Consider the following 26665-nt stretch of genomic DNA (forward strand, 5'->3'; position numbering starts at 1 on the left):
AGTTGTTTGTTTAATGTTTTTCTAATTTTATTTTATTATTTTAACGTGTGTCATTGCTTTCTTGTTTTTGTAATGTTATAGTTAACATTGATGAAAATTAATAATAATAACACAATAACTTCAAATAATTAACAAAAATAAATATTATTGAAATTTTTTTAAAATTATATTACTTTAATTGAAAAAAAATTTAGTATCAAGAATGTAATAAATTCAAAAAAATTAATGTTAAAAGTTCATTTAGGTTAGAATTCAATACACTGTAACAAATGCGTCATTACGCAGGTAAATATTTTTTCTTTGCCTCGTCGAAATAAGAACCTGCACAATTACATGAGTGCGTGTTAATAACGTGCGTGCAGGTGAAATTAAGTAGTGGGGAACCCATGTGAATGCAACCGCCTAGTGGGAATGCGATTATAAATACGGCGTCACGCAAAGCCGAGCATCCCAGTTGATCTCTTACTTCGGCGCCGACAATCCGAACATACTTGGAGTTCCTCTACTGAGTGGGCCTCCTCTTTGTTCTGTGCTAGCCGTACTTGGCTTCTTGTACTGGGCGTATTCGGTAACCCGTTCCGTTCCTTTTTACTCTACCTAATATTCCGGACTGTTAAGCGTCAATCTGATTCCAGGAAACAATCTAGTTCCCTTCCAAGTTGACACAAAGGAGAATTCAACAGTCTCCTCCAAGGGTCTCGCTCCCCACTGAGCAAATCCGTTCCGGAGATTTTTCCCGGCCTCCAAATTTTGTCCCGTCCCGCTGAGCGCTTCTTCATAGCGAACGTCCCTCGTTCCTCAGGTGAGTATTATTAAATATAATTTATAATCTTCGCGTATTAAAATATTGCAATTTATACTGTAATCGAAATATACAATATATTATTAAGATATCGCGAGTCGTAAACGTTTCAGGAGGCACGTGTCCCGAAGATGTCTCCTTATTATTAATAAAATTTTATTTTTGTTTATATGAATTACGTGCGCCGAAATATTAGTTTGTCAAAGATCACTTTGGAGAAGATCATCTTAGCGCAATCTAATCAAATAAATTAGCAGTTCATTTTTCTTTTTTTTTTACAAATTGGTGTTTGTTCTTTCTCAAACCCTGCAATCCGGCGAGCTAATTGCGAGAAAAGTCGATCGTGATAACACTAAATAGAGAATTAATAATATTTTTATTCTATAATATATTGAAAATTATAAAATCGCCTTAAAAAAATAATTGCTATAAAATGTTTTAATAATTTAAAATATTTATCAAACTCACACCGGATAATTTGGAAAGAATTTGGAAAAGAAATAGATGGAAAAAGTAAGCAAGATTTAGAATGGGGAATAAAATAAAAGAAAAAAAGGATTAGGAGAAGAAAAAGAAGGTGTATAGGATGTACTAAAGGGAGAAAAAATATGCATGGAAGATATGTAGAAAGATGGGACCTTGAAGAAGAGAGGAGCTAGGAAGAAGTGACTGGATGGATTTTAGGAAGAAAGAGAGAAGGGCGGAATGGATGAGAGATGGAAAGTTGAAAGAAAAGAAGGGAGAAACGAAAAATATGAGAGAATGAGAAGATGAATGAACGAGGAAAGAATATTGAAAACAACTGATAACAGCTCGTAAAAAATGCACAGAAAAGAAAATCCATTTAGGAAAGAGAGAGAGAGAGAGAGAGAGAGAGAGAGAGAGAGAGAGAGAGAGAGAGAATAATAGATAGTTTTGTTTGATTAATTTTAGAGTTAGAATAAATTTGTACAACATGCAGATAAGTAATTTATAAAATGGAATGTTAAAATGAGTTATTGTAAACAAAACGGAAGGCTTTATAACCCCATAGGGAGCAATAAAGAATATGCATACGTTTTTAATTTATTTAACTACTTGTCGTTTAAGTGATATCATTGTTGTAACAAATGAACGATCTTAAAGATGTATGTGAAAATAAATTTACACTTACAATACACTATCATTGACGCATTTGCCGTTCGTTCATCTGCAAAAGTAGATATAACGCATGTATATTCGCCGGTAAGATCAATACCAGGATTATTCAACTTTATGGCTCGGTGTTCCGTGTACGGATCATCGCTGGCTTTATAGGTTAGATCGATGTATTTTGCAGCAGGTTCGTCCGCCAGAGGATTTCTGCCATATATCCATTGGTAGACCACCTGGTTGGTGTTAAAAAACCATTTAACAACAAGGCCTTTGCTCGATGTATTCTCGAGGTCGTAATCGCAATCGAGGATAATGTAATCGGTGTCGTTAACTTTTACAATAGCTGGTATGTTGATGCTTTTGATAATCAGTTGCCAAGATTCTGTAAACATACAAAAATATATTTTGCCGTTGATAAAACTAAAAACTTTTTATTGTATTATATATTTTATCGTATTTGTATGTTTCTTTTTACTTTATAAATAAAGAATTATTATTGATGATGTAACGGAAGAACTAAGGCAATAATGGAAAATAACGAGTTACAGGTAATGTAATTACCGTTACCATTATGTCACAATATTATAATAACAATTTGGTAATGACATTATAATTTTTCATAACAGTAATCGTAAAGTCAGGATTGAAGTAATCACTTTTAACAAGTAACTCTACTTATTACATAAAATGTATGCAATAAAAGTAGGCAAGTAAGTGTATGCAGTTAGTAACACATTAGTTTTACTCGTTACATACGTTATTTTTGTTAGTAAAGAATCAACTAATAAATTATTTTTTTCACTGAATAACGCGTAACTATAACAAGTTATCGATTAAAAGTGACTATCACCCTGGAGTTATCATTAACGTTATGTTGTAAAAATTATAATGTCTTTACCAAATAATTATTATAAAAGAAGAATAAGAATAACGTGATCAAATTGTTACTTTAACACGTTACTTCTTATCTCTGAATTAAGGTTTGTACAAAAGATGTGAATGTTGCATTTGAGACGAGATGCACCACTAGCTAAAATGTTGTCCCATAGATTACGTGATTTTATTTGATTTCATATGATTTCATTTGATTGCAAATAATTTCATTTGATTACACAATAATTTTTCATGATTGCATATGTAATTATCAGATTTCTTGTGCTTAAAAATGATTTTATTTGACTAGAAACATCATTATTTGCTAATTTCTTTCAAATAAAATTAAATTGAGAGCTAACCACTCAAAAAATAAATGTATTCAAGACTTTATTGGGATTTATTATGAATGATAAAAGATTTTTCTAATAAAAGGGTCATAAAAATTTTTGATAACTTTTTTTTAAAGATAACATGAAAAATTAATCATAAAAGCCGAAAGCTTGTACTGATTTCATCAAATTTTATGATGTTCATACATGATTTCATCATAAATTTTATGATGGTTACACATGATTTCGACTGATTATCTAAAATGATTTCTTCTGATTTTTATTATAATTTCTGATGATTTTATTTGACTTTATGATTACATCTAATTGCAAATTGATTATATGAGGATTTTGTAAAGATTTCATAATGTGTGATTTCGCAGACTATCCTATGATTATATTAGGTGATTACCCCCTCGATTTACGAGGTCGGATCAAATTGAATCGAATCACGTTTCTTTGTTTGGATACAAATCAAATTCAAAAAAATTTTTTCGGAATTATACTACATATGCTAATTTAAATGTAGAAAATCATTTTCAATAACCTTATAGACTTTTTTACGAAAAAATTTTAAATAAAAAAAATTATTGCAAAAATTTTAGAAAATAATATAATATAAATAATTTTCTAATAAGGTGAGCTCTCGGCAAACAAGTCAACGATTTTAATAAAATTTTACGGGTATGTAATATTTATTCACACTTTTACTGTAGTAAAACAGTTCGTTGCGGATAATAGGCATACTCGAGTAAATAACAATTAAATATTTCCAACACCTATACTACCATTACAGAAGAACGTTTGTCGAGTTAGCGGCGTAAACTGCTAAGGTAAATGTCCCAATTTATGACAATCGCACACGTTTTCCTTAATAAATCAGCTAATATGGATCCAATATTTATTCTAAACATGTATTCAAACTCTAAATTTTATTTATATTCGATTACAATATATTTCAAATAAAATTAAAAGCTGTAAGGAATGTTAAAACATTTCCATATAGAAATTGACCTCCAGTGGATGTCCATCGCCCTTCCATAGCTCCATGGGACGTCTATCTCCATGGTGGAAGTTAGATGGACGTCCATTAGAAGTCCATGAAACGTCCATAGCTCCAAGGGAGGTCTATCTTTATGATGGAAGTCAGATAAACGAACATTAGAAGTCCATGAAATCTCCATAGCTTCATGGGATTTTAATTCCACCATGGAAATCAGATAGATCTCCATTAGACATCCATGTAATTTCCATAGCTTCATCGGATTTTACTTCCATCATGGAAGTTAGATGGACGTCCATTAAACATCCATCTAATCTCCATAGCTCAATGAAATTTTATTTCCATCATGGAAGTCAGATGGACGTGCATTAAAAAGTTCATGAAATCTCCATAGCTTCATGAGATTTTACTTCCATCATGGAAGTCAGATAGGTCTCTATTAGAATTTTATCCCAATTACAAATATATTCTATCAATACATTATAAACGTCCATCGAACATTTGTTATAAGTTAATGTACGTAGAATAATGGAAAATTATATGTTGAGATATTTACATGTAGTTTGGTCTTACATTTATGTCTCCTTCACACTGGACGCGGAAACGCTTGCCGTGCGGCAAGTGTTTCCGCGTCCAGTGTACAGGACCCATTAGATCGTCTTATAAGTACATATACGATCTTTTATTCATTGTCAAATGGCCGTATTAGCTTCTTAAGATTGTGCTTAAGACGATTTCAAATTGAGAACAAACCCACATAGAAATTGACGTCCAGTGGATGTCCATCACCCTTCCATAGTTTCATGGAAGGTCTATCTTCATGATAGAAGTCAGATGGACATCCATTAGAAGTCCATGAAACATCCATAGCTTCATGAGATTTTACTTTCATCATAGAAGTTAGATAGATTTCGTAAAGCGTATAATGCGCATGACGTAATCTTTGTTGATCACCGAAAGTTAAACAAGGATAAAATGTTACATTACGTACACCATGCGCTCTCTTTACGGAATTTGGTCATTATCTCTTTATCAAAACAATTACGCACTAATTTGTTTATAACAATTATAAAGCCTTATGTACAAGATACTAGAAATCGGTCCGAGAGAGAGAATTGACCAATCGCATTAATCAATTGGCATAATTTTTCAAATGCGATTGGTCAATTCTCTCTCCGTTCGAGATCTCGGACCAATTTTTAGCATCGTGTATACAAGGCTTAACAACTATAATAATTAAAAAAAGCGTCATAAATGTTTCTTTAGTAATTTTTCCCGATCGACTGGTGCAATCAGTTTTCCTCTACAGTCATTTTTGACAATTTGTTTATAACAATTAATTGCAAAATTAACTTTGGCAACGGGCTCTTTACGTCATTAATGTTTCTTCATGCTCCGATACTATTTCTAATTGTTGTTTTTTGACTGATTTAGCCATGGGCAGAAACAGGTTTTAATTGTATTTCGCGCCTCTTCCTCAAGATAATACGTAGTACTCCCTACTCTATGCCGAGGCGCCACAATCTTTACAGCCAAAACAAAACGTTTTTCCCCTTCCTAGGGGATCTCTCCCGCGTCCGCGCCCAATCCGTCATTCTTTATTCTTGTGCCGAGCAAGTCACTTCGTCAATAGAAAAATGGGAAAAAGAAGATACAACAGGATTCGGACAATAAATCCAAGGAAAATAAAATAGCTAAAAAGATGAAACGCTTGTCGAGAGATCTTAAAAATCTTGAGGATCAAATTCGGAAGAGACGGGCATGTAAGTATCAGATTAATCGAAAACGTGATTTCTATCTTTTTCTATTCCGCCTCGTAAAGAGTAATCAAAAAATGATGGTTTTACGCATATCTCTTGGTACACATTCGTCGCGTAATAGACTCTAACCTATGAACGAGACACAGGCTCTAACCTGGTGTCAAGCTCTGGCACGAATGGCTCGTGTGCGCCGCAAAACAGACAATGGTAGCGTCTGCGGAAACTAAGTCTCAGGAAATATAGATAACATACGTATGGGCTACACACTCGTCACGTTATAGGCTCTAACCTATTGACAAACCACAGGCGCTAACCTGATGGCGAGCTTTGTCTCAAGACGAGAGGCATATAATGTACCTTGGGGTGTACACCGTTAATTACACACACACATCCTCGCGACGTAGCCCTAATCTAACCTATTGACAGGCCACAGGCTCTAAGTTAATGGCCATTTTGTCTTATGAGGAATATTATGACGAACCTCAGTGTGTACGCTTTAAGCAATTTTACTTGAGACGGAATCTCCAAGTAAGGCATGTATGTGTTTAATATGCATATACAGACATATGCACGTGTGCGTGTATATGTATACATGTGGCTGTACATGTAGATTCATATATGTATGTAGATATGGGTGTACGTGTGTATAAATATGTGTGCGTGTGTGTGTGTGTGTGTGTGTGTGTGTGTATGTGTGTGTGTGTGTGTGTGTGTGTGTGTGTGTGTGTGTATATTTAGGGAACCGCAGCTCGAGATTAGAGGACAATGAGCATAAACGGCCAAAGTCATCCAGTGACAGAGGCAGGAGAAATTGGTCACAAAGCCCTTCTCAAACTCCACCCAATTCTCCTTTTATTCCGTCGGAGGATGATCAACGATCACCCTCAATTTACGAGGGGCTCTCTTGGGATGCAACAGAAGTTGCGTCGAGCGACGAAGTTGCACCGACCTCGAATCATTCTCATGATCCGTCTGTTGGTCCTTTGACATCAACAGAGAATTCTTCGAAACATCAACCGACAGAAAAACCAGGAGAAGATTCATCCGCTTCAAATACCTAAGAAACTGAGGTTCCTGGACAAGAGAATGAACTCATTATTGAAGACCTGGATGAGGAAATTTTGAATGTAATCGGCAAACAAGTGGCAGAAGACAAAGTGCTGGCTCCAGCTATTCCTAAAAATATCGCGGTTCGGCTGGAGGACATTTTGAAGAAAGGTCTTCCAAAGGAGGAAAGAGAAAAGCTAATCAAGGAACATACATCACCAAAAAATTGCGTCTTGATTGATCCTCCTAAGCTAAATAAAGAAATTAAGGTTTCTGTAGCGGAATCGTCAAAAAAACGAGATGATCAAATCATTGATAAATAAAAGAAGATTACTGTGTGTCTCGCCTTGATGGGTAGCTCCATAGTTGATATTATTAATAATAACAGGCGGATAAAGGAACTCCGATATTGCCACCAGCACAAATTGCCTTAGTTAAAAAGTTCAGTGAAGCTGCACGGTTGTTGGCAGATTTGTAGAGAGATGAAACCCTGACTAGCAGAAGTCTAATCTTTGCTACGATCAATAGTCCGCAGAAGGAAACATTGGAATCATCAACAGCTGATGAATGGTTTTTTGGCCAAAATTTGAATGAACGTCTTAAGGCAGCAAAGACAATCGAATGATCGGGAAAGGACCTGAAGACAAAGCCAAAAATCTCTAAGAAACCAAAAAACTTCAAAACCCCGCCTCGTCGTCAACCCTTCAAGCCCAGGACGTCGGGCGGGTTCCGAAACAAATTTTACAATCAAAATCAGTCCATCAAGAAGAACTGGGGGACTCAGAACACGGGAGAGCGCAGTTCCCAATCACAAAGCAGAAAAAAACTTAGTTTTAAGAGACGTAAATAAATCAGCTGGCAGGTTAAAAAATTACCTGAATAAGTGGAAAAACTTAACTTCCGATTCCAGAGTGTTAGATTGGATAAAAGGTTATAAAATTCCCAATTACGGAATTAGTATTTCAAGATACAATCCCTAGGGAACCTTCATGGTCGCTAAAGGAAGAAATTCAGGTTAAAGAGCACATAGATCAGTTAATTTCCAGAGGTGTTATTAGTAGGTGCCGTCCACAAAATTGGCAATTTGTATCGGGTATCTTTTTAATTCCTAAACCAGACGGTTCAAGTAGATTAATCCTTAATCTTAAAAAATTAAATGATTTTATTAAAACAGACCGTTTTAAATTGGAGGATTATAAAGTAACTTGTAAGTTAATAAGTCGCAATTGTGGGTAAATTAGATCTCAAAGATGCTTATTATATGATTCCAATTGACATGGATTATAAAAAGTTTTTAAGATTTTCGTTTAAAGGCATTTTTTATGAATTTAATTGCTTACCCTTTGGCCTCAACACGGCTCCATATGTTTTCACAAAGATCATGAAGCCAGTAGTAGCTGATCTGAGAAACTTGGGGTTTTTATCGGTGGTTTATCTTGATGATCTGTTACTGTTTGGAAAAACGTATTTGGATTGTTTAAAGAACATAAATGCATCTCTAAATATGTTAAAAAATCTAGGTTTTATTATTAACGAAGATAAGAGTCGAAAAATTCTAGCACAAGCCCATAAATCTCTTGGTTTTATTCTAGATTCTCAAAAAATGACGTTAGAATTGCCACTGGAAAAAAGATACAAGGTTCGTGATCAGACCAACTTTTTTAAGAAATTGGAAAAATGCAAGATTAGAGATTTTGCTCACTTGATAGGATCCTTGGTATCGTGTTGTCCAGCCATCCAATACAGTTAGGCACATATTAAAAATCTCGAAAGGGAAATATACTTAGCTCTTTTAAAGTCAAATGGCAATTATGACGTAAATATGCAATTGAGTCAAACTTTACAAGATGATTTTTCTTGGTGGGAGTCAAATGTTTTACACAAAGTCTCGAATATTTCTAGTCGAAAATTTAGTTTGCTTATCTTTTCAGATGCTTCCCTCACGGATTGGGGAGTTTCGTACAACAACAATAGAGCTCATGGCCTCTGGAGTGAATCCGAAAAGCTACATCACATTAATTACTTAAAGCTGTTATTAGCCTTCTTTGAGTTTTAATGTTTCGCCAAAGATCTTCAAAATTGCAATATCCTGTTAAGAATTGACAACACTACGGCGATTTTTTTCATAAATCGTATGGGTAGTATTAGATTCAAAAAGCTCAGTGATCTCGCGAAGATCATTTGGAAATGGTGTGAAGAATGCGAATTATTCATTTTTGCATCATATATTGCCTCAAAAAATAACACCGAAGCAGATTACGAGTCCAGAAGATTGGATAAAGAAACAGAATTCGAATTGTCGAATGCAGCCTTTCGGAAGATCACTAGTAAATTCGGTTATCCGGACATAGACTTATTTGCTACCAGAATTAACGCAAAATATAAAGACTATGTGTCCTGGACAAGAAATCCAGGTTCAATTGCGATCGATGCCTTTACTATAAACTGGAATAAATCTTTCTTTTACGCATTTCCACCATTTATACTGGTTACTAGAGTCTTACAGAAAATAAGATCGGAAGGAGCAGAAGGTATAGTTGTGGTACCACGATGGCCAGCACAGCCATGGTTTCCCTTGTTTCTTTCAATGCTGGAATCGGAAGTTTTGACATTTAAGGCCAATAGTAATACCTTACTTTCACCCGATAGAGAGCCACATCCGCTTTGGAAGTGTCTTACCCTGGTGGCCGGGAAGTTATCAGGGAAGCCTTCCTGTTAAGAGGCGTTCCCAAAAAATCCATAACAAAGACTGGCTTCCTTAAGCGAGTCTTCCTTTAAGCAATATAACTGCGCATTGAAAAAATGGTGAATATTTTGTAAAGATAAGGGTTTATCCTTTTATGATGCTGATGTAACAGACATTGTTAAGTTTTAGACCATAGAATTTGATACCGGGTTATCTTACGGATCCATCAACGGTATGCGTTCTGCTATTTCTCTTATTTTAGGCTCAGAAGTAGGAATAAATGAGATTATAAAAAGGTTTTTTAAAGGATTGTCAAAATTAAGACCCCCGAAAACTAAATATAATTCCACGTAGGATCCAGGTTTAGTTCTTGATTATTTCTGAGACTTACGGAACAAGGACTTAGCCTTAGATATATTAAGTAAGAAATTAGTTACGTTATTAGCGTTAGTGACCGGGCAAAGAATTCAAACCTTGTCATCGATTGATATAAGAAATATAGTTACCAAAGAGAGCTTGATAGAAATTAAGATTCCAGAGAGATTAAAAACCTCTAAACCTGGAAAATTTCAACCGGTATTAACCTTGCCTTGTTACAAGGAAAATTTTAACATTTGCCCAGTCGATACGCTGCAATATTATCTCGAAAGAACGAAAGAGGAGATGTAACAAGCTTATTTATCTCATGCATAAAACCGTTCAGAAAAGCATCAACCCAGACGCTTAGCCGATGGGTAAAAGATGTTTTGCGGGAAAGTGGAATAGACATAAATATTTTCTCAGCGCATAGTACCAGGCATGCGTCTACGTCTGCGGCAAAACGCAAAGACATTAACATTGACATAATAAGAAAATCAGCGGGTTGGACAGAAAGATCAGCCACTTTCACAAAGTTTTATGATAGACCCATTGTTCAGAATTTAAGAATATTTGGGCGAGCGATTTTAGATAAGTAAAAAACAATTGAATGGAACTAATTAATATTCCTTATTATCTACAATAAACATTTATTTTATAATTACACAACCGTAGCCAACTTTCAACATCTACGTATTATCTTATGGAAGAGGCGCGAAATACAATTTAATAATTAAACGAACTTATCTGTAAGTGAAGTTCTATCATAATTGTATGAAGCGCCTCTTCCAAAAGATGGATCCCTCCCTAAACCCATATCCGACAAATTCGGATCCCGTAACTCTTAAGGCTACGGCTGAACTTTGAAAAAATGACGGATTGGGCGCGGAGGCAGGAGAGATCCCCTAGGAAGGGAAAAAACGTTTTGTTTTGGCTGTAAAGATTGTGGCGCCTCGGCATAGAGTGGGGAGTACTACGTATTATCTTTCGGAAGAGACGCTTCATACAATTATGATAGAACTTCATTTACAGGTAAGTTCGTTTAATCATAAAATTATTTATATACATTATATTAAAAATATCTAAGGCTAAATAAACAAAGAGTTAGTAAGAGTGTTCGCGCGATACTCAAGACGCCAGTTTCTTCTTGTTCAAATCAGCTTTACTTCAAATATAACTTTTTATTAACAATCTCACAAGTGTATGATACGTTTAGCTCAGTGTTAAGATACTAGGTTATCTTTCCGAAGATCTTAGGTTCGAATCCCGCCGGCGTTGATGCGTTTCAAAAATTTAGAAAATAATGCGTAATTGTAATTAGTGAATTAAAATGTTATATGTAAAATAGTGAATACAGATTAAGCTATAAAAATAATAGTAGTAGTTAAAAAAATATTCTTTATCATCCATTGGACGTCCACTAGAAGGTCCAAACCTCCATGGCAGACGACCATTAATAATCCATGTGACGTCTGCTGAGACTTTATAAAGCCTCTACTAATAATCCACATGACGTCGGTTTGTCATTCACTAAGGCTCTATGAACCATTTATTAATGATCCACGTAACGTGGATCTATTGTCAACGTTTAATGGACGTCCAATGGATGTGCGTAATGCGGAACTGTGGATGCCTAGTGGCCGTCCATTAGATGTACATGGGACGTCCACTGGAAGGTCTGAACCTCCACGATAGACGTCCATTAGACGTTCAATAGAGGTTTTTGTTCTATGTGGGTCATAATTACAAGCGTAGTTTGACGGCGACAGTCTGAACGCAGATGCTCTCCGTCATCTTAGAAAGAGACAGCTGATACTGAGACGTCTGTTTGCTGGATTTATGTAGTTGTGCTTTAAATAATTTAAAATAAGTAAATTGTTTTGTCAAGTGAAAAGAAAATTAAGAATATTTCTGAGCATAAAAATATTAAGGTTTGAAATTTTCGTAGTTAATTCATGTATGTCACTAATTGGTATTAGAATATCTATTTGTCCCTATTACTGACAACTCAGAAATAAATACATAAAAAATGGTATAAACCTATATATTTCTAAAGAGAACGTGTAGTTTATAAATCTTATTCATTAAGAAGTTAAAAAATTGCATTAATATCATAATTGATCTGTATACAATTTAGAAAATAGTATAAATATTAGCTCTTAACCCATCAGTTCTCTTGTTTAAGTCAATCGGGACACTCATATAATTTTGTACCAATTTGTGATATCTCAATAACTATTACTATTTCGGAAAGAGAATTGCCACGAGACAGGGCAAAACATAAATACAAGTTTTAAACAACATGTAATAAATAAATAAATTTTGTTAAATACAAAACGGTACAATTAAATATGTTTAATGTTTCTTATAAAAGCATAATATGTAATCCATAATAAGAAAGTTAATATATAACTTCTGTCAGCAATAGGAACAGTCATATATTCACCTCATGTCAGTAATAGGAAACGTTCATATGTTCGTTACCTGTCAGTAATAGAGACATGCATATGTTACAAAGTGCGACAGAATCAAACTGACATGTCACTAAATGGTACTTCAACTACTTTTCAAAAAATACTATAAACAAATTAAAATCTGCCCATAAATAAAAAAGACAACACAATTAGAATCCCAAATGTTTAAGCTTCCTAACAAAATCAATTTTGTATACTTTCTTTAACATGTACATTATTAATTGATTAAATTATTATTATGATGAGGTTACTACGTCACTAATTGGGACATTAACTTTAATTAATAATAGAAATTTTAAAGTTCCTTAAATTTTCTAAAAAAAAAAATAACGTATTTTATATTACATAAATAAAAATGGTTTAACAATTTGTATATAACAATATATTATTTAAAAATATAAGATTTAGATGAAAAAGAAAGTCTCATCCGCGGGGATCGAATCTGGAACCCCTAGCATAAGGTAAGGTGTCCCAATTAGTGACGTAGTAACCTCATCGTGATAATAAATTAATAATGTACATGTCAAAGAAAATATACAAAATTGATTTTGTTAGGAAGCTTGAACATTTGGGATCCTAATTGTGTTGTCTTTTTTTATTTATGGGCAGATTTTAATTTGTTTATAATATTTTTTGAAAAGTAGCTAAAGTACCATTTAATGACATGTCAGTTTGGTTCTGTCCCAATTTGTAACATATGCATGCCTCTATTACTGACAGGTGACGAACGTATGAATGTCCCTATTACTGACAGGAAGTGAATATATGACTGATCCTATTGCTGAAAAAAGTTATATAAAACATCAAACTTATTTAATTATACCGTTTTGTATTTAACAAAATTGATTTAGTTAATTATAACATGTTGTTTAAAACTTTTATTTATGTTTTGCCCTATCTATTAGACATATATAAAATCTTAATTTTTATTTTTCTGTTTCTTTTAAAACTTCTATAATATTTTTTTTATTTTTCAACGTTTTTTTCTTCTTTATTCTTTCTCGTTCTTTTATTTTTTCCTCTTTTTCCAAAATTCGTTTTAATCTCGCCTTTTCTCTTTTCTTTATGTTTTCTTCTTTTTCTGCAATTCTTTTTTATTTCGCTTTTTCTTGTGTTCTCCTTTTTTCATAACTTTCTTCTAACGTTCCTTTTTTCTTTCTTTAATTTCTATCCTTTTCTTATTTTTTTCTATAGTTTTAGAAAGATGATATTTGTACCATTGTTTTGAAGTAGCTACCGATGGAATTTTATTTTTAGACCGACGCTTTTTTGCTTTATTCGTTTGTATTTTTGGCCAAAATAAAGCAGACTTAAATACTTCTGGTACATCAGGAGGAATTTTTCGTAATTTGAAGTAAATTAATTAATTGCATACAGTAGAGAAATTACTTGATACGTATATGTGACTTTCTTTATTAATTTTAAAATATACCGTTTTGATTTAAAGAAATGGGTTCTTGTTCTTGAGTCATTGTATTAATTGAAAACTTATCTTTCTGAACAGTAGATGTATATCTGAAATTAAATCTCATTTTAATTAGATATAAGCAGTGTTATGTTTAGGTAACTTAAAATTTACCTAGTTACAGATAAAATAAATTACATTATTATAAATATATCTTAAATAAGATAAAGATGATTTCATTTTCACTTATCTAAATAAAAAATAAAAAAATTCATAAATTTATCTAGATAATTTTCAGATAATACCGTTATTAAGCAAAAAACAATATCTCAGATAATTTAAAAAGATATTTCTTTTATCTAAAATAAAGATAATGTACAGTATAATAATTTAAATAAAGATAAGATGAAGCTATTTTTTTATCTAGATAATTTTATATAGATAAGGGCAAACATTGGATATAAGTGTAAAATATAGTCTAAATAATATGTTTACATTAATTATGCAACATATTCTGAGGAAATTTCTGGGTTTGTCAATTCCAAAGTTAATACCGAATTTTCGTCACAGTTAGTTATATCATTACCTACAGTTGTTAATTGTTCTATTTCTACATCTATTACCGTTTGTTTGTTTATGTTTTATTAAAATTATTTTCGGTTATATCCTGTACTTTAGTTATATCTTGTATTTCGATTATATCCTGAATTGTATTGTCATTACTTTCATTTACTTTCACTTATTTCATTTTCATTAATATAATCGTTATTAGTAGCATCACTTGTCGAAATGTTCTCTGTTTAAGACAATACGATATTTATCGACACTTCTTAAAAGGAAAAATGAAAAAAGTAATAGTACAAAAAACAATAAAGGTAAGCAAAATGTAATGAATTGATAGTGGAAAAAATAGAAAAAATTACTTGGAAGAAGTGACAACCAATAGTTAAAAAATCTTTGATTTTCAAGTTTAGCGTCCCAAATTCCTTTTTTCTTAGTCTCTGCGAAGGTCTTTAATACCTCGAAATTTATATATTTTTCGAAAAATTCCAAATGCTTCTGTCATTCTTCTTCCAATGGCGTAAAATTATTAGTGGAGTTACTCATATTTTGTTTCGTTAATAATTTATCGTACTGTAAAGCATTTGCAGAAAATAGAAAAAGTCCATATGCTCGAAATCCATAAGCCATTATTTCGGGAATATTAAAAGTTCCTATGCTTTTCTCTAATGGTGGTCCAAAGTTTTCATTTCTTATACGTTTTCCATACTCTTCTGTACGCCATTCTCGTACCAGTCTCTTCCAAGCAGCTTTTAGTGGGCGGAAAAATGCTACATCTAATGGTTGCAATAAATGGGTAGCATTTGGATATAATGCTATTAATTCAATGCTACTTCAATACAAAACTGTGCTAATGGCATTGTTAAATGAGAGTAATAACTGTCAACATACAAAATAATAGGCATGGAAATCTTGTTACGTAAAAGCCAGGGATGAAATACATTAACGATATATTCATAAAATGTTTGAAATGTCATCCATTCACTATCAGATTTTCCAATGGCTCAACCATCTGGTATGTTTTGAGAAATACTGTACGGAATTTGCTCGTAAGGAAATACAACCATAGAAGGAGACAATTGACCGTTAGCATTTACCATGAAAAGTACTGTCAAACATTCTTTGTCACCACTTCGTGTAAAAGTATATACGGTATTTTGGTCTTTTTTTAACTAAAACATGTTCTCCTTTTGGACTAAGAAAGAATGCTGATTCATCACAGTTAAAAACTCGAGATTTGTCAATATTAATAAATCCAAGTTTATCTATATGTTGCTTTACTTCTGCAAACCATTCTCGTATTGCTGTCTCTGTTATGGATGCTCGACTATGAGTCAGATTTTGTGAAATTCTTGAGGTAATTTCTGGATGTCGTCTCAGAAAGGATTCATACCAATGACGTCCAGGCCACTCCATTCATCTTTGAATGGTGTATCTTGTGCCAACTTTTTTATCAATAATTGCATGTTAGAAAGAAGTTGACTTTTCGTAACAGGAAAACCTTGCTGACTGTAATACATTATCCATTTCACAATTTCAGCTTCCTCATTATTAGTTAGAACTAGTGCTGGACCCATATTTTTTCCAATCGGCAGTTTGCCAGTGTATTTATATAACAGTGTAGTTCTTGGTATACCTGTGACCTTACTGACATGTGTAATTGTTTTCCCAGAATGAACAATCATAAGAGCTTTTTGAAGTTCATCATCTGAATATTTTTTTCTCAATCTTTGAGTTGCCATACTTAACTGTAAACAAAGATGTTTAAGTGAATTATATATATATATATATATATACATACACTACTAAAAAAAAAATAGGAAACGCTTTCCAAACACCACAAATTAGGTTATTTTCAAATGACTGTAACTCGATAAAAAATCATCGTAGATAAAAAATAAAAAAAGTATTTTGAAGCTTGAAGATCCAACTTTAACGCTCTACCAGCAAATTTTTAAAATTCTTTTAACTCTTTTATCTTACGCAGTAAAAAAGCACACCTTGTTTGTTCCTTAAAATTTTGTATATTTGACACTTTGCAGCTCGACCAACAAATTTTTTTTTAATAATTCAGGTAAAGCTTCATAAATTACAACATTTTGCCTGCAAAATGCTTTTTTTAAAATTTCTCTACAATTTTTTTGACCAAGTTACGCAACTTTGAAGCTAAACCTGCATTTTTTACAAATGATATCCGTACTCCGTGAAAAATCATCGTAGACAAAAAATCGAAAAACCATTTTAAAGCTCGAAGTTTCAACTTTAACACGTTATTAAAGGTTTTCAAAAATTTTTTCAATTTCTCAGTACTATGCCCCAAAAAGGATACAATTTTTTAACTTCATAATGAATAAGATTTATAAACTACATTTCCTTTTTAGAAATATATACGTTTATATCATTTTATATGTATTTATTTCTGAGTTATCAGTAATAGGGATAAATAGATATTCTACTACCAATTAGTGATATACACCCATACAGCACAGAGAGATTGCAAGAACATTACAGAATGATTTCATTGAAACATTGTAATATTGCATATTGATTGTGAAACATTGCTGGAAAATTGCAGCAACATTAATGTCCGCTTTTTGAAATATTGCCTTGAAACATTCCAGCAACGTTGTAATGTTATAAATTTTTCTAAAATATTCACATAAATATTATTACACCACATAATTCCAATGAACAAAACAGTATTCTTGTAACATTTTAAAAAACATTTTTCACAAAAAAAAATCTCGAGCATTTTTTTTGGGAAATTTCCAAGCGGTCACCCATCCAAGTCGCGACTCCGGTGAACGTTGCGTGATCTCTGTGATTGCTGCGAACTGATCCCTCATGATGAGCTGTAAACATTTTATGCTAATATGTGTATATAACTGGTAAATCAGGTCAATATACGTTTTCGAAAAAATGAAATATGTGTAATACAAGCACAACATTTATATAAACAAATATAAAATTATAGTATTTTGTTTTACTAATTTCGCAAATGCAGAATAGCATCTGGAATAATTCTTTTGTTATTTGTTTAAATAAGAATGCAATTAGAAAATATATATTAATGTAATACAATAATCAAATTAAATATGAAAAATTTTTGTTAAAAAAAAAATTAAAAAATATTGTTTGTTTATTGGGATGTAGATCGACGTTTCTTCATATATGGACTTATTTCGTCTATTGATATGAACATTCCTCAACATACTATGATGCACACAGCATCACCGGGCAGCATGCCTTTTTCTAGACGTTTTATTGTTAGAGTCAACATTTGAAGGATGTCTGCAAACGTCTATGCAAAGACGATTTGCAGTCAACTCTGAAAGCTTGACTTGGATGAGTCGACTTACAATCGACATGTAGATGGTTGTGCTGTCAGAGAATGTAGAAATTCAGCAGAAAATTTAATATGTAATGTCGCCCGACCTTAGTTTGCTAAATGCGGATGAATAATTATGGATGAGTTAAATTAATATATTATTATACGCGAATATTCTGCTTTAGCTCTTTATTGCCATTACTTTATTAACAAATTATGATATTCCAATGTTTCCGGAATATTACTGGCATATGCAATGCGATGTTGTAGGTATATTGTTAATTTATGTTTCTGCAATGTCTCCGTAATATTGCATTGCAATCTGCAACATTGCAACGTTGCTGCAATGTTGCTGCAATTTTCTGTGCTGTATGGGCATAAATTAAAATTTAAAACCTTGATATTTTTATGCTCAGAAATATTTTTAACTTTCTCTCGACATAACAAAATAATTCGCTTATTTCAAATTATTTAAAATACAACTGCATAAATCCAACAAACAGACATCTACTATCTGCTGTCACTTTCTAAGATGACGGAGAACTTCTGCGTTCAGAGTGTCGCCGTCAAACTACGCTTGTAATTATGATGTTTTAACATTCCTTATAGATTTAATTTTATTCGAAATATATTGTAATCAAATATAAGTAAAATTTAGAGTTTGAATACATGTTTAAAATAAATATTGGATCCATATTAGCTGATTTATTAAGGAAAACGAGTGCGATTGTCATAAATTGGGACACTGTCAATAATTGGGACATTTACCTTAAGGTACTTGAGCCAAATAAAGCCCAGTACTAAGTAAGGCCCACTTTTCAATTTACCATTTAAAAACCCGTTTTATGTTTTAAATATATGTTTAAAAGATATGTCATAGGAAGTAGATAAAGACTGAATAGGAAATTAATACCGGAGGCAACACGTATATTCAGTGCAACAAAAGCTTGTAACAAAGCTGGTACATCGTTTTTATAAAAATGTATTGTAAATTTAATAAGTATACATTATTTTATGGTTTATTACAACATATTATAATATTATTCAACTTTCTAACTATAGGAAAAAACAAATATGTATATCAATTTTTTGGAATAAATATACTTTTTTATAAATAATGTATTAATAAATAAAGTCCACTTGTACATTTATTGTTATAGCCATTGTCATTTGTTTATTATGTATGTGGCTTGTAACAGAGAATAACGATTTTCAATGATATTAACTTTCCATAAGCTAAAATTGCACTAAAATAGCCAGAATTTCTTAAAGTTAAAATATTAATTATAGACAAAATTAAAAATAATTGTGATGTTTTACTAGTAAAATAGATCTTAAAGGATTTCGTATTTGTGATTAATAATCATTTTAACAGTAAGTTGGAAAATAATACTTAATTCCTTTGTTTATTTTCAATTTATTTTTAATTCGGGCCTTATTAAAAGCACAAGAATTTAATAACGCCCAATGTCAGAGTTTAAAAACATTTCTTTTTTGTTTATTTAAAAATGTTTTATATAGAAGATAATTTTATTTCGGCGAGTGGTTAAAATAAAAATTTTATTCTTATTTAGTTTATTTTAATATCTTTGTAAATAGAATTTATAAAAAATAAAATAAATTAGGTGGGCCTTATTCGGCTCGGGTACCTTAGTCTTATTTTATAAAAAAAGACTCATTTATATAAAGTAAATATTAGCATCCGTTCATTATCAACTCTAAATGCCATGTTGGATTAAGATTAGATAAAAAAGATACAAATTTAATGTTCTCTACATGAAGTTGATCAGTACGAAGTATATTAATGCCTATATTTTAATTGAGGAGAAGGATTGTTAAATCCGTAAATGTATAAATTAGAAAAATGGCATGCGCTAAAATTAATTGCTTTTAGTTGGTAAAGAGGTCATCTTCAGCATCCTCTTAAACATTACAATTATCTTTATAATTTTGTCTTTAATTAATTTAGTTGGTTCATATTTAATAATAGGCACCGTGTGGCGATTAGTTCGACTCCGCGTCATGCTGGGGTATTGACTATGTTACGTGCAGATTACGTACATTTTATACGGAGCCTTCTTGTCCCACGCTACTAGGGCTCAATTTTTCATTATTTAGTTAATTTATGATTAAACTTAAATTTAAGTTTTAGGCAATAAGTTTCACCTATAGCATTATCATGGATGAAGTCCATTGGATAAAACATTAAGTAAAATTTAACCATCAGTTAATTAGATAATAAAAAACCGAGCCTATGCCCTACTAACTAATTGACCTCGGTATCGGGGCAAAATGGCTACGTTGTTGCAAGTTTATATTTTGGTTATTGTAAAATAAAACATATGATCAACAGGATCATATTAGACATTAATGTATAGAGAAAAGTTGCCTCTATCACGTTTGTATAGGCAATTACAACAATTAATTGTCTGAGAAGTTGTAGCTTCGAAATTCTAAAATATGATGCGTTTAGCCCCGATCTCCCCTACACAAAAAATAACAGTAGCCATATAAATAGAACTTCTTTATTAAATACATTGTTTCTAAAAATATACCAAAAATAGATCATATATGTTTGTTATTTTCTATAGTTAGAAAGTTGAATAATATTGTAATATATATATTATACTATAAATCATAAAATAACGTAATATATTTAATAAATTTAGATGAGAACTTTTAAAAGAGCAATTTATGTACTCAATTTGTCATGAATTTTTGTTGCAAAATAATGCGTATGCATTAATAAATTTTGCTGCAAATTTTTATAAAAACAATTTATCTGCTCATTTTGTTATAAATTTTTCTTGCAATAAACAAACGCATTACTGTCAATTTCAATTCCTCAACCCCTCTTTACCTACTTTTTATGACACATTTTTTAAGTATATATATTAGCATAAAGTCTTTAAATAGTAAATTTAAAAGTGAGTCTTATTTAATGCTGGGTTTTATTCGGCTTAGGTTTTAGTTATTTATTCGTCGTAAAAATATAATTTGTATCTGAGCTACACAATAAAGAAAATAAGCCGCGATCAATATGCTTCAAGCACTTCAACTGTCTGGTCGATTTTTGATGTTTATTGTGCATATATGTGTATGTATATGTGTTTTGTAGATCTAGTTCTATATGTAGTTTGTAATGTGTACAAAACTACTCTCTCAATAGACGCCCACAGGCTGTGTATAATTTGAAGTTGGGGGGCGGAGTATCCGCACGGATTTCGAATCCGATTCCGTGGTTAGCTTATTCGGGCTTTGGGCACGCAATTGGAGATAGATCGGACGTGCCGTTCTGCTGACAAGGAAAGCAGATAATAGCGAAAGCTCTTCCTCAGGTACAGTAACGTACGACGCGACGTCCGTTCAGAGAGGAAATCCGATATTGACGTAATTAGACTACACCGACGGTATTAGACGTTTCATGTGCCGTGACACTATCCGCTCGAAATATATAGTCTGTAGAACTTCATATTGCTGCTATATCTTGACTGTAGTTAGATCGTCCATAATTTCATTATTTGAAAATTAAATTGACAATCGATATGAAATATGAATATATATATATATATATATATATATATATATATATATATATATATATATAATGCAAAAGATGAATATAGACTCGTACATTCGCGCAAATTTTCGACATTTATTTGATACTCTTAAATAATTTAAATATGAATATTATGGCGTTAACATACTCAAAAAGTACTTGAAATTGATGGAAACTGATAGTTTATTATTATGATTATTATAAATATTTGCGCATTTAAAATTGTGTTTTGTTTCTGACTTTATTAAAATCGAAAATCTCTTTACTTTTTGTTTTACATGAAAAATTTTTTGCAATTTCTTGAGACTATTTTTCATGATATACATATCATTGTTCACGGAATACGTTTTTTTCTCTGTTTACAATATTTTCTTTTCTCATGTTTTGTTTTTTTTTAAGTGATAAGTAAGGCTCTGAGAATTAAATCATATTAGTAATAAGTGCCGATAGAGCCAACACAAGTTGTTCGTGTGTGAATTAATATAATTGACAACAAGCATTACATGGCGTACAACATAATTACGTAGACCGGATTTTGATTCCGGTTGTAGATCATCATCAGTGCGATGGTTGTGGGTAGCGAGAGTGTAATCTTCTGTTCCTCATAATTGGAAAATTGATGTGTTACAATTGTGTAATTAGTACGGTCCGCATCGTTGTGTGTTTTTGATTATTCAGTTATTTAAATCGCATGGTCAAACTAAAAAGCAATTATGCACAATGTATTTTTCGTAAGAAGCACGCCGCGTGGAATAAAAAAGTTATATGTAAAATAGGCGCACGCATATTTTTGAAGGAAAAACCATTTACTCGTAGACTATTAAACTTTAACAAAACGGACAATCGCAGTTGCGACGTGGAAGGTACAAAGTTACAGAAGACTGAGCAAAATGCATAGTATTAACTCAAACTAAAATAAGAAATAGAAACGTCAGGCATCGGTAAACAGTTCTGTATATAACGGACCTAAACATTCTGTGTATCCGTCTGTAAGTTTAGAGGCTATTTTTGTTTTTGAATACAGATCACTTCAGATATTTTATTTAGCACTTTTTTTTAATCTAAAATCTCCACTCCATTCCAATCAAAATCATGGAAGAGGTTGATTCTATGATCTGTGATAACCGAGTGTTGAGTCGATAACGAGAGGAAAAAGTCGGTTTTTGGTACCAGTCACAGATCAAAAAATCATTTCTCTTAATTATAGTGATGTCCAGAAAGTTAATTCTTTCCCCTCCCAACTGTGAAATTAAGTCTCGGATGATAAAAATTGAATTTGCTCAATATCGTATCTATCCTTGATCTATACGTGGAGAGTACAATGTCGTCTATCTGAAATAAAAATCCGGCGCGGTTGTAAGCGATTTGAGACAATGTGACTCAAGATCTTGTAAGACTAAGTCTGCTACGACGGGTGATAGAGGGGAATCCATCGGTACGCCGAATGTTTGTTTGTAGAACTTATTATTAAAAATAAAAAAGGTTGAATCCAGAAACAATTTTACGCCGTTAATGAATTCAGATTTTGGAAGGGCGGTCTTCTTTTGAATAAGCTCCCAACGATGTTCAAGGCCACTGATGACAAGTTTCACAGGCACATTCGTGAACAGGGAAACCACCAGTGTTTCCACTTTGAGGGAAAAATTCCCATTTCGGGAATTTTTGAACTTTTGTGGGAAGAAAAGGGAAAAGGGAAAAATGAGGGAAAATTCAACAACATCGCGAAAGTAAGAACATATAGTTATCCTCATTAATAAATCCCTTTTTGTAACTAGTGTAGAAACTAGGAATGTTGTTAAAATACTTTTATGTTTTAAATTAAAATAAACATTAAGTTTTGTTTTGTATTCAAACATTAAAAAATTAACAAAATTTATTTTTAAAAGATGTTTATGTAATTTGTTTATTTTCCTCATTTATTTACCTTATTAAAAATACAGTTTTAATCAGTTTGATTGAACGTGAACACAACTTATTTTCTTTTTCTAGATTAAAAGCATTAACTTAAGTTTAACCTGAGGTCTGGTGACATTAAAATATAAAGAAATTTATAAATAATTATAAAGAAACAAAATAAATGATTTAAATATAATTTCAAAAATTTTTTATTAAAATAAAGAATTCAGAAGTAAGTTACTCTTAAATAATAAAATCTGGGATAACATTTTTTATATAAAAGAAAATACGGGAAAAATTCAAGGTAGAATATGGGAAAAAAGGGAAATTTAAGAGGAGAAGGGAAATTTCAGACCACTCTAGTGGAAACACTGGAAACCACGGCTAAAGATATTAGGATAGATTCTTCAGGAATCGATAGGTTGGAAATCTTATTGACAAAGTGCAAACTGTTTTTTATATGACTCTCAGACGGTGGTAAACTCAAATAGATGATCTCATGCAGAAATGCAGCCAAGTTTTGCAAAGGACTACCAATAGAAGATATAATAATTCGGTACGGAATCCCCGGTTTATGAATCTTTGGCAATCTATATGCTCGTGGTAACGTGAGGTTGGAAATATTTAGTTTGTTGTATGTTGAAGTTATGATGTTCTGACGTTTCCATCTCTTTAACAAAGTTTATAATTTAGTGATTATGGAATTAGACGGACTTCTTTTTAACAATGTATAGGTATTTTTCTCAGATAGCGTTTTCCATTTTTTTTTCGTAGTCTAATTTATTGAGAGTAACAACAGTATTATCATTGTCGGCGCGAGTAAAGATAATCTCCGGATTGTCGTTAATAAAGCGTTTCATAGTAGTCAGCAAAGTTAAAATAGATATGTCATATTTGTCGTTGTTGTAACCAGTATTTCTGCTCACATTCAATAGTCAAGAAAATATCTTGTTTCTGAATCCCCAAATATTGTTCTTTTTTTGTTTGTAAAAACGGAGATAGCCCAAAGAATCTGAAAGGAATACTTTTTTAATCCTTGAATTACAAAATGAAACTTTTTTCATTACATTTCTGTTATTAAAGTATTCTTAAGCCTTCACTTTTATGCCAATTGTGAGTTTTTTCAAATTTTAAACGAATTCTTTGAGTTTAAGAAGTTTATAAAAATTCACGATGTATTTGAAACAACTTTTAGATTATACTCTAATAGAATTCTATTATTTATTACGTACTTTTTGGGATCGGAAAGTAGAATAGATTGGGATTATTAGAATATGAATGTAAATTAAAATATGCAACAAAAATATGTTTTAACAAATTTTGTTTTATAAATCAGTTACTAAAATAGTAATATACCAGATTTTCTGTATTACATTTTTGTCGCAGTATATATTTTAATTGATTTTGTTACGTCTGCGTAGTAACAATTCTTTTCTTTCGAAAGCGAATACTACGTTGTTCGACAGAAAGATACGCATAAGCTCCATCACCAAACGCTAAAGCCAGAAAGTCAATAAACACAAGTACGCAATTTCGGCTGCGTAATACTCACCACACCACAAAAAATCACTTTAAAAACTGTCATTCTCCGCAGTTGACTAATGAATCACCTACACTCTATAACGAGAAGCCTACTGTCAAAAAGAAATTATGAGGCTCCTTAAGTAAACGGCTTTCTTTGACGCCTGACCCGTTGGCGAAGCGTTAGAGACAAAGAGCGTCATTAAATCGAAACTCGTGGAAGAGCGCGTAGGCATTTCAAGAAATAAAATCGGCACGCACGGCCCCAAGAATTATCGGCCAAAATTAGTATAAATAAGAGAGCTTCCTAAGCAGGAGGATATTCCTTCTTTCCATTTCATCATCTCTAATCCGTCGCACAGTCCGTGGCATCTTGTATGCTCCAGTCTGTGACGCTCGGATCTGTACATCTATTCATCCTATCTACCCGAGTCCGTCAGTTCGGTACTCATTCTCTTCCTACACTGAGTTCGTCAATTTGTCGAGACTCAGTTCAAACCGAATCACTTTCCCTCTCCGAGTCTGTCTGTTAGTCGGCACTCAGCTATATCCATTCAAGTCCGTTAATCCATTATTCAGTCAGTCACCCAGTGCCGGTTAAGTTCCTATTTTTACTTTTCCGCGAGTGTTCCACACCCGAGTGTCACGGAGCTACACATCTACTGCGAGCGTACCTCCTCACGATGGGCAGTCAGCCACCCGTTGGACACTACTACATTTGTAAAAGGTTAGAAGTCTGGGATTCGTTTGAGAGTTCCGCGCTATACGAAAAATAATAAGTCACCATTCATTTTTCCCTTTTTTCTTTCTCACCCCCCCCCCTCTTCTATTAACTAAAAAACGATTACTAACGAATAATCACGGAAGCTAACATTCCGTCTCTTCCCGATATATCGAATTAATTATAATCTGGTCAAATCACCTTTAAACATGTCTCATAATTATACATACGCACATTTGTAACAATTGTTTAATAATCCATAAATTAAAATTATTTGATTAATATTGTAATAATTGAATAATATTATTTAAAGTATACGTTTAGATTATGAACTGTCAAATATGTAACGTTCGCAAATCATTTCTTTTATTTACAATTCAAATTAACGTTAAACCAATACATCTCTAATAATAAATAAATGCGGCAAATCAAATTCTCAAATGTAAAATCTTTTTTTCTCTTTTTATAATATATAATAATTATTCCATTATGTACGATAGTTTTAAAATATATGTTATATTAGTTTTTCATAAAGAAATTTAATTGTTAAAATTTATTTCACTTCCTCCTCAAGTTAACTCGTCTTGTTGAACGCCTCCTTCTAGTCAAAGATCACGCGAGGTTCGATTCCGAGTTAAACAGATTAGATTCTTTGACTCAAATAAGGCCCGACGATTGTACGACTCTTGGAAGGGCGTCAAAGCGTGTCGTGGCACGATAACCCAATTTCCAGAGTCATAAAAGTGCTTTCGCCCTCGTGTCACACGTCCGTCTAATATGACCACGAGTTGAAGATTTTGTTGCGTCTTTCCCTGCCTTCCCTAAATTCCAGATGGCCTTTCCTTAAATCTTTCTTTCTTTTAAACGTGGATGTAACAATTTATTTTCTAAGTATATTAATAACAAATAAATAATATCTACAATTTTTAAGCAAACTGTTTTCTATTTATTATATTTATTAAATTATATGATATTTAAATTAATATAGTGTCCTGAAATTCACGAATCAACAACAAAATATTAAAGTGAAAAATCAAGGTCAAGTCTAAAATTATATTTAATATCTGTACAATACATGTTTTCTAATTTGTTGTAACGTACTGAAGATGGACAAGTACATCAGAAATATTACAAAAACGAACGTTTTAATTCACTTTGGAATCATCCTCAGCGGATTAAATAAAATCTTGAAAAGTATTCAGCAAA

At 32.2% G+C, this 26665-nt stretch overlaps 1 protein-coding gene across 6 annotated transcripts in view; it reads right to left on the minus strand.

Annotated features, from left to right (window-relative positions):
• LOC105203570 overlaps positions 1-26665 on the minus strand; it is a 437190-nt gene that overhangs the window by 144188 nt on the left and 266337 nt on the right. For all 6 annotated transcript variants that reach the window (XR_005576331.1, XR_005576332.1, XR_005576330.1 and 3 more), the window contains one exon: positions 1956-2318. Coding sequence is in view for 1 of the 6 variants with exons in the window: in XM_026138284.2 (XP_025994069.1) it covers positions 1956-2318 (363 nt within the window). In the remaining 5 variants the exon portion in view is untranslated. The remainder of the gene's footprint in view (positions 1-1955; positions 2319-26665) is intronic.

The sequence above is a fragment of the Solenopsis invicta genome, chromosome 14 (assembly GCF_016802725.1).
Source record: "Solenopsis invicta isolate M01_SB chromosome 14, UNIL_Sinv_3.0, whole genome shotgun sequence".
NCBI classification, from domain to species: Eukaryota; Metazoa; Arthropoda; class Insecta; order Hymenoptera; family Formicidae; genus Solenopsis; species Solenopsis invicta.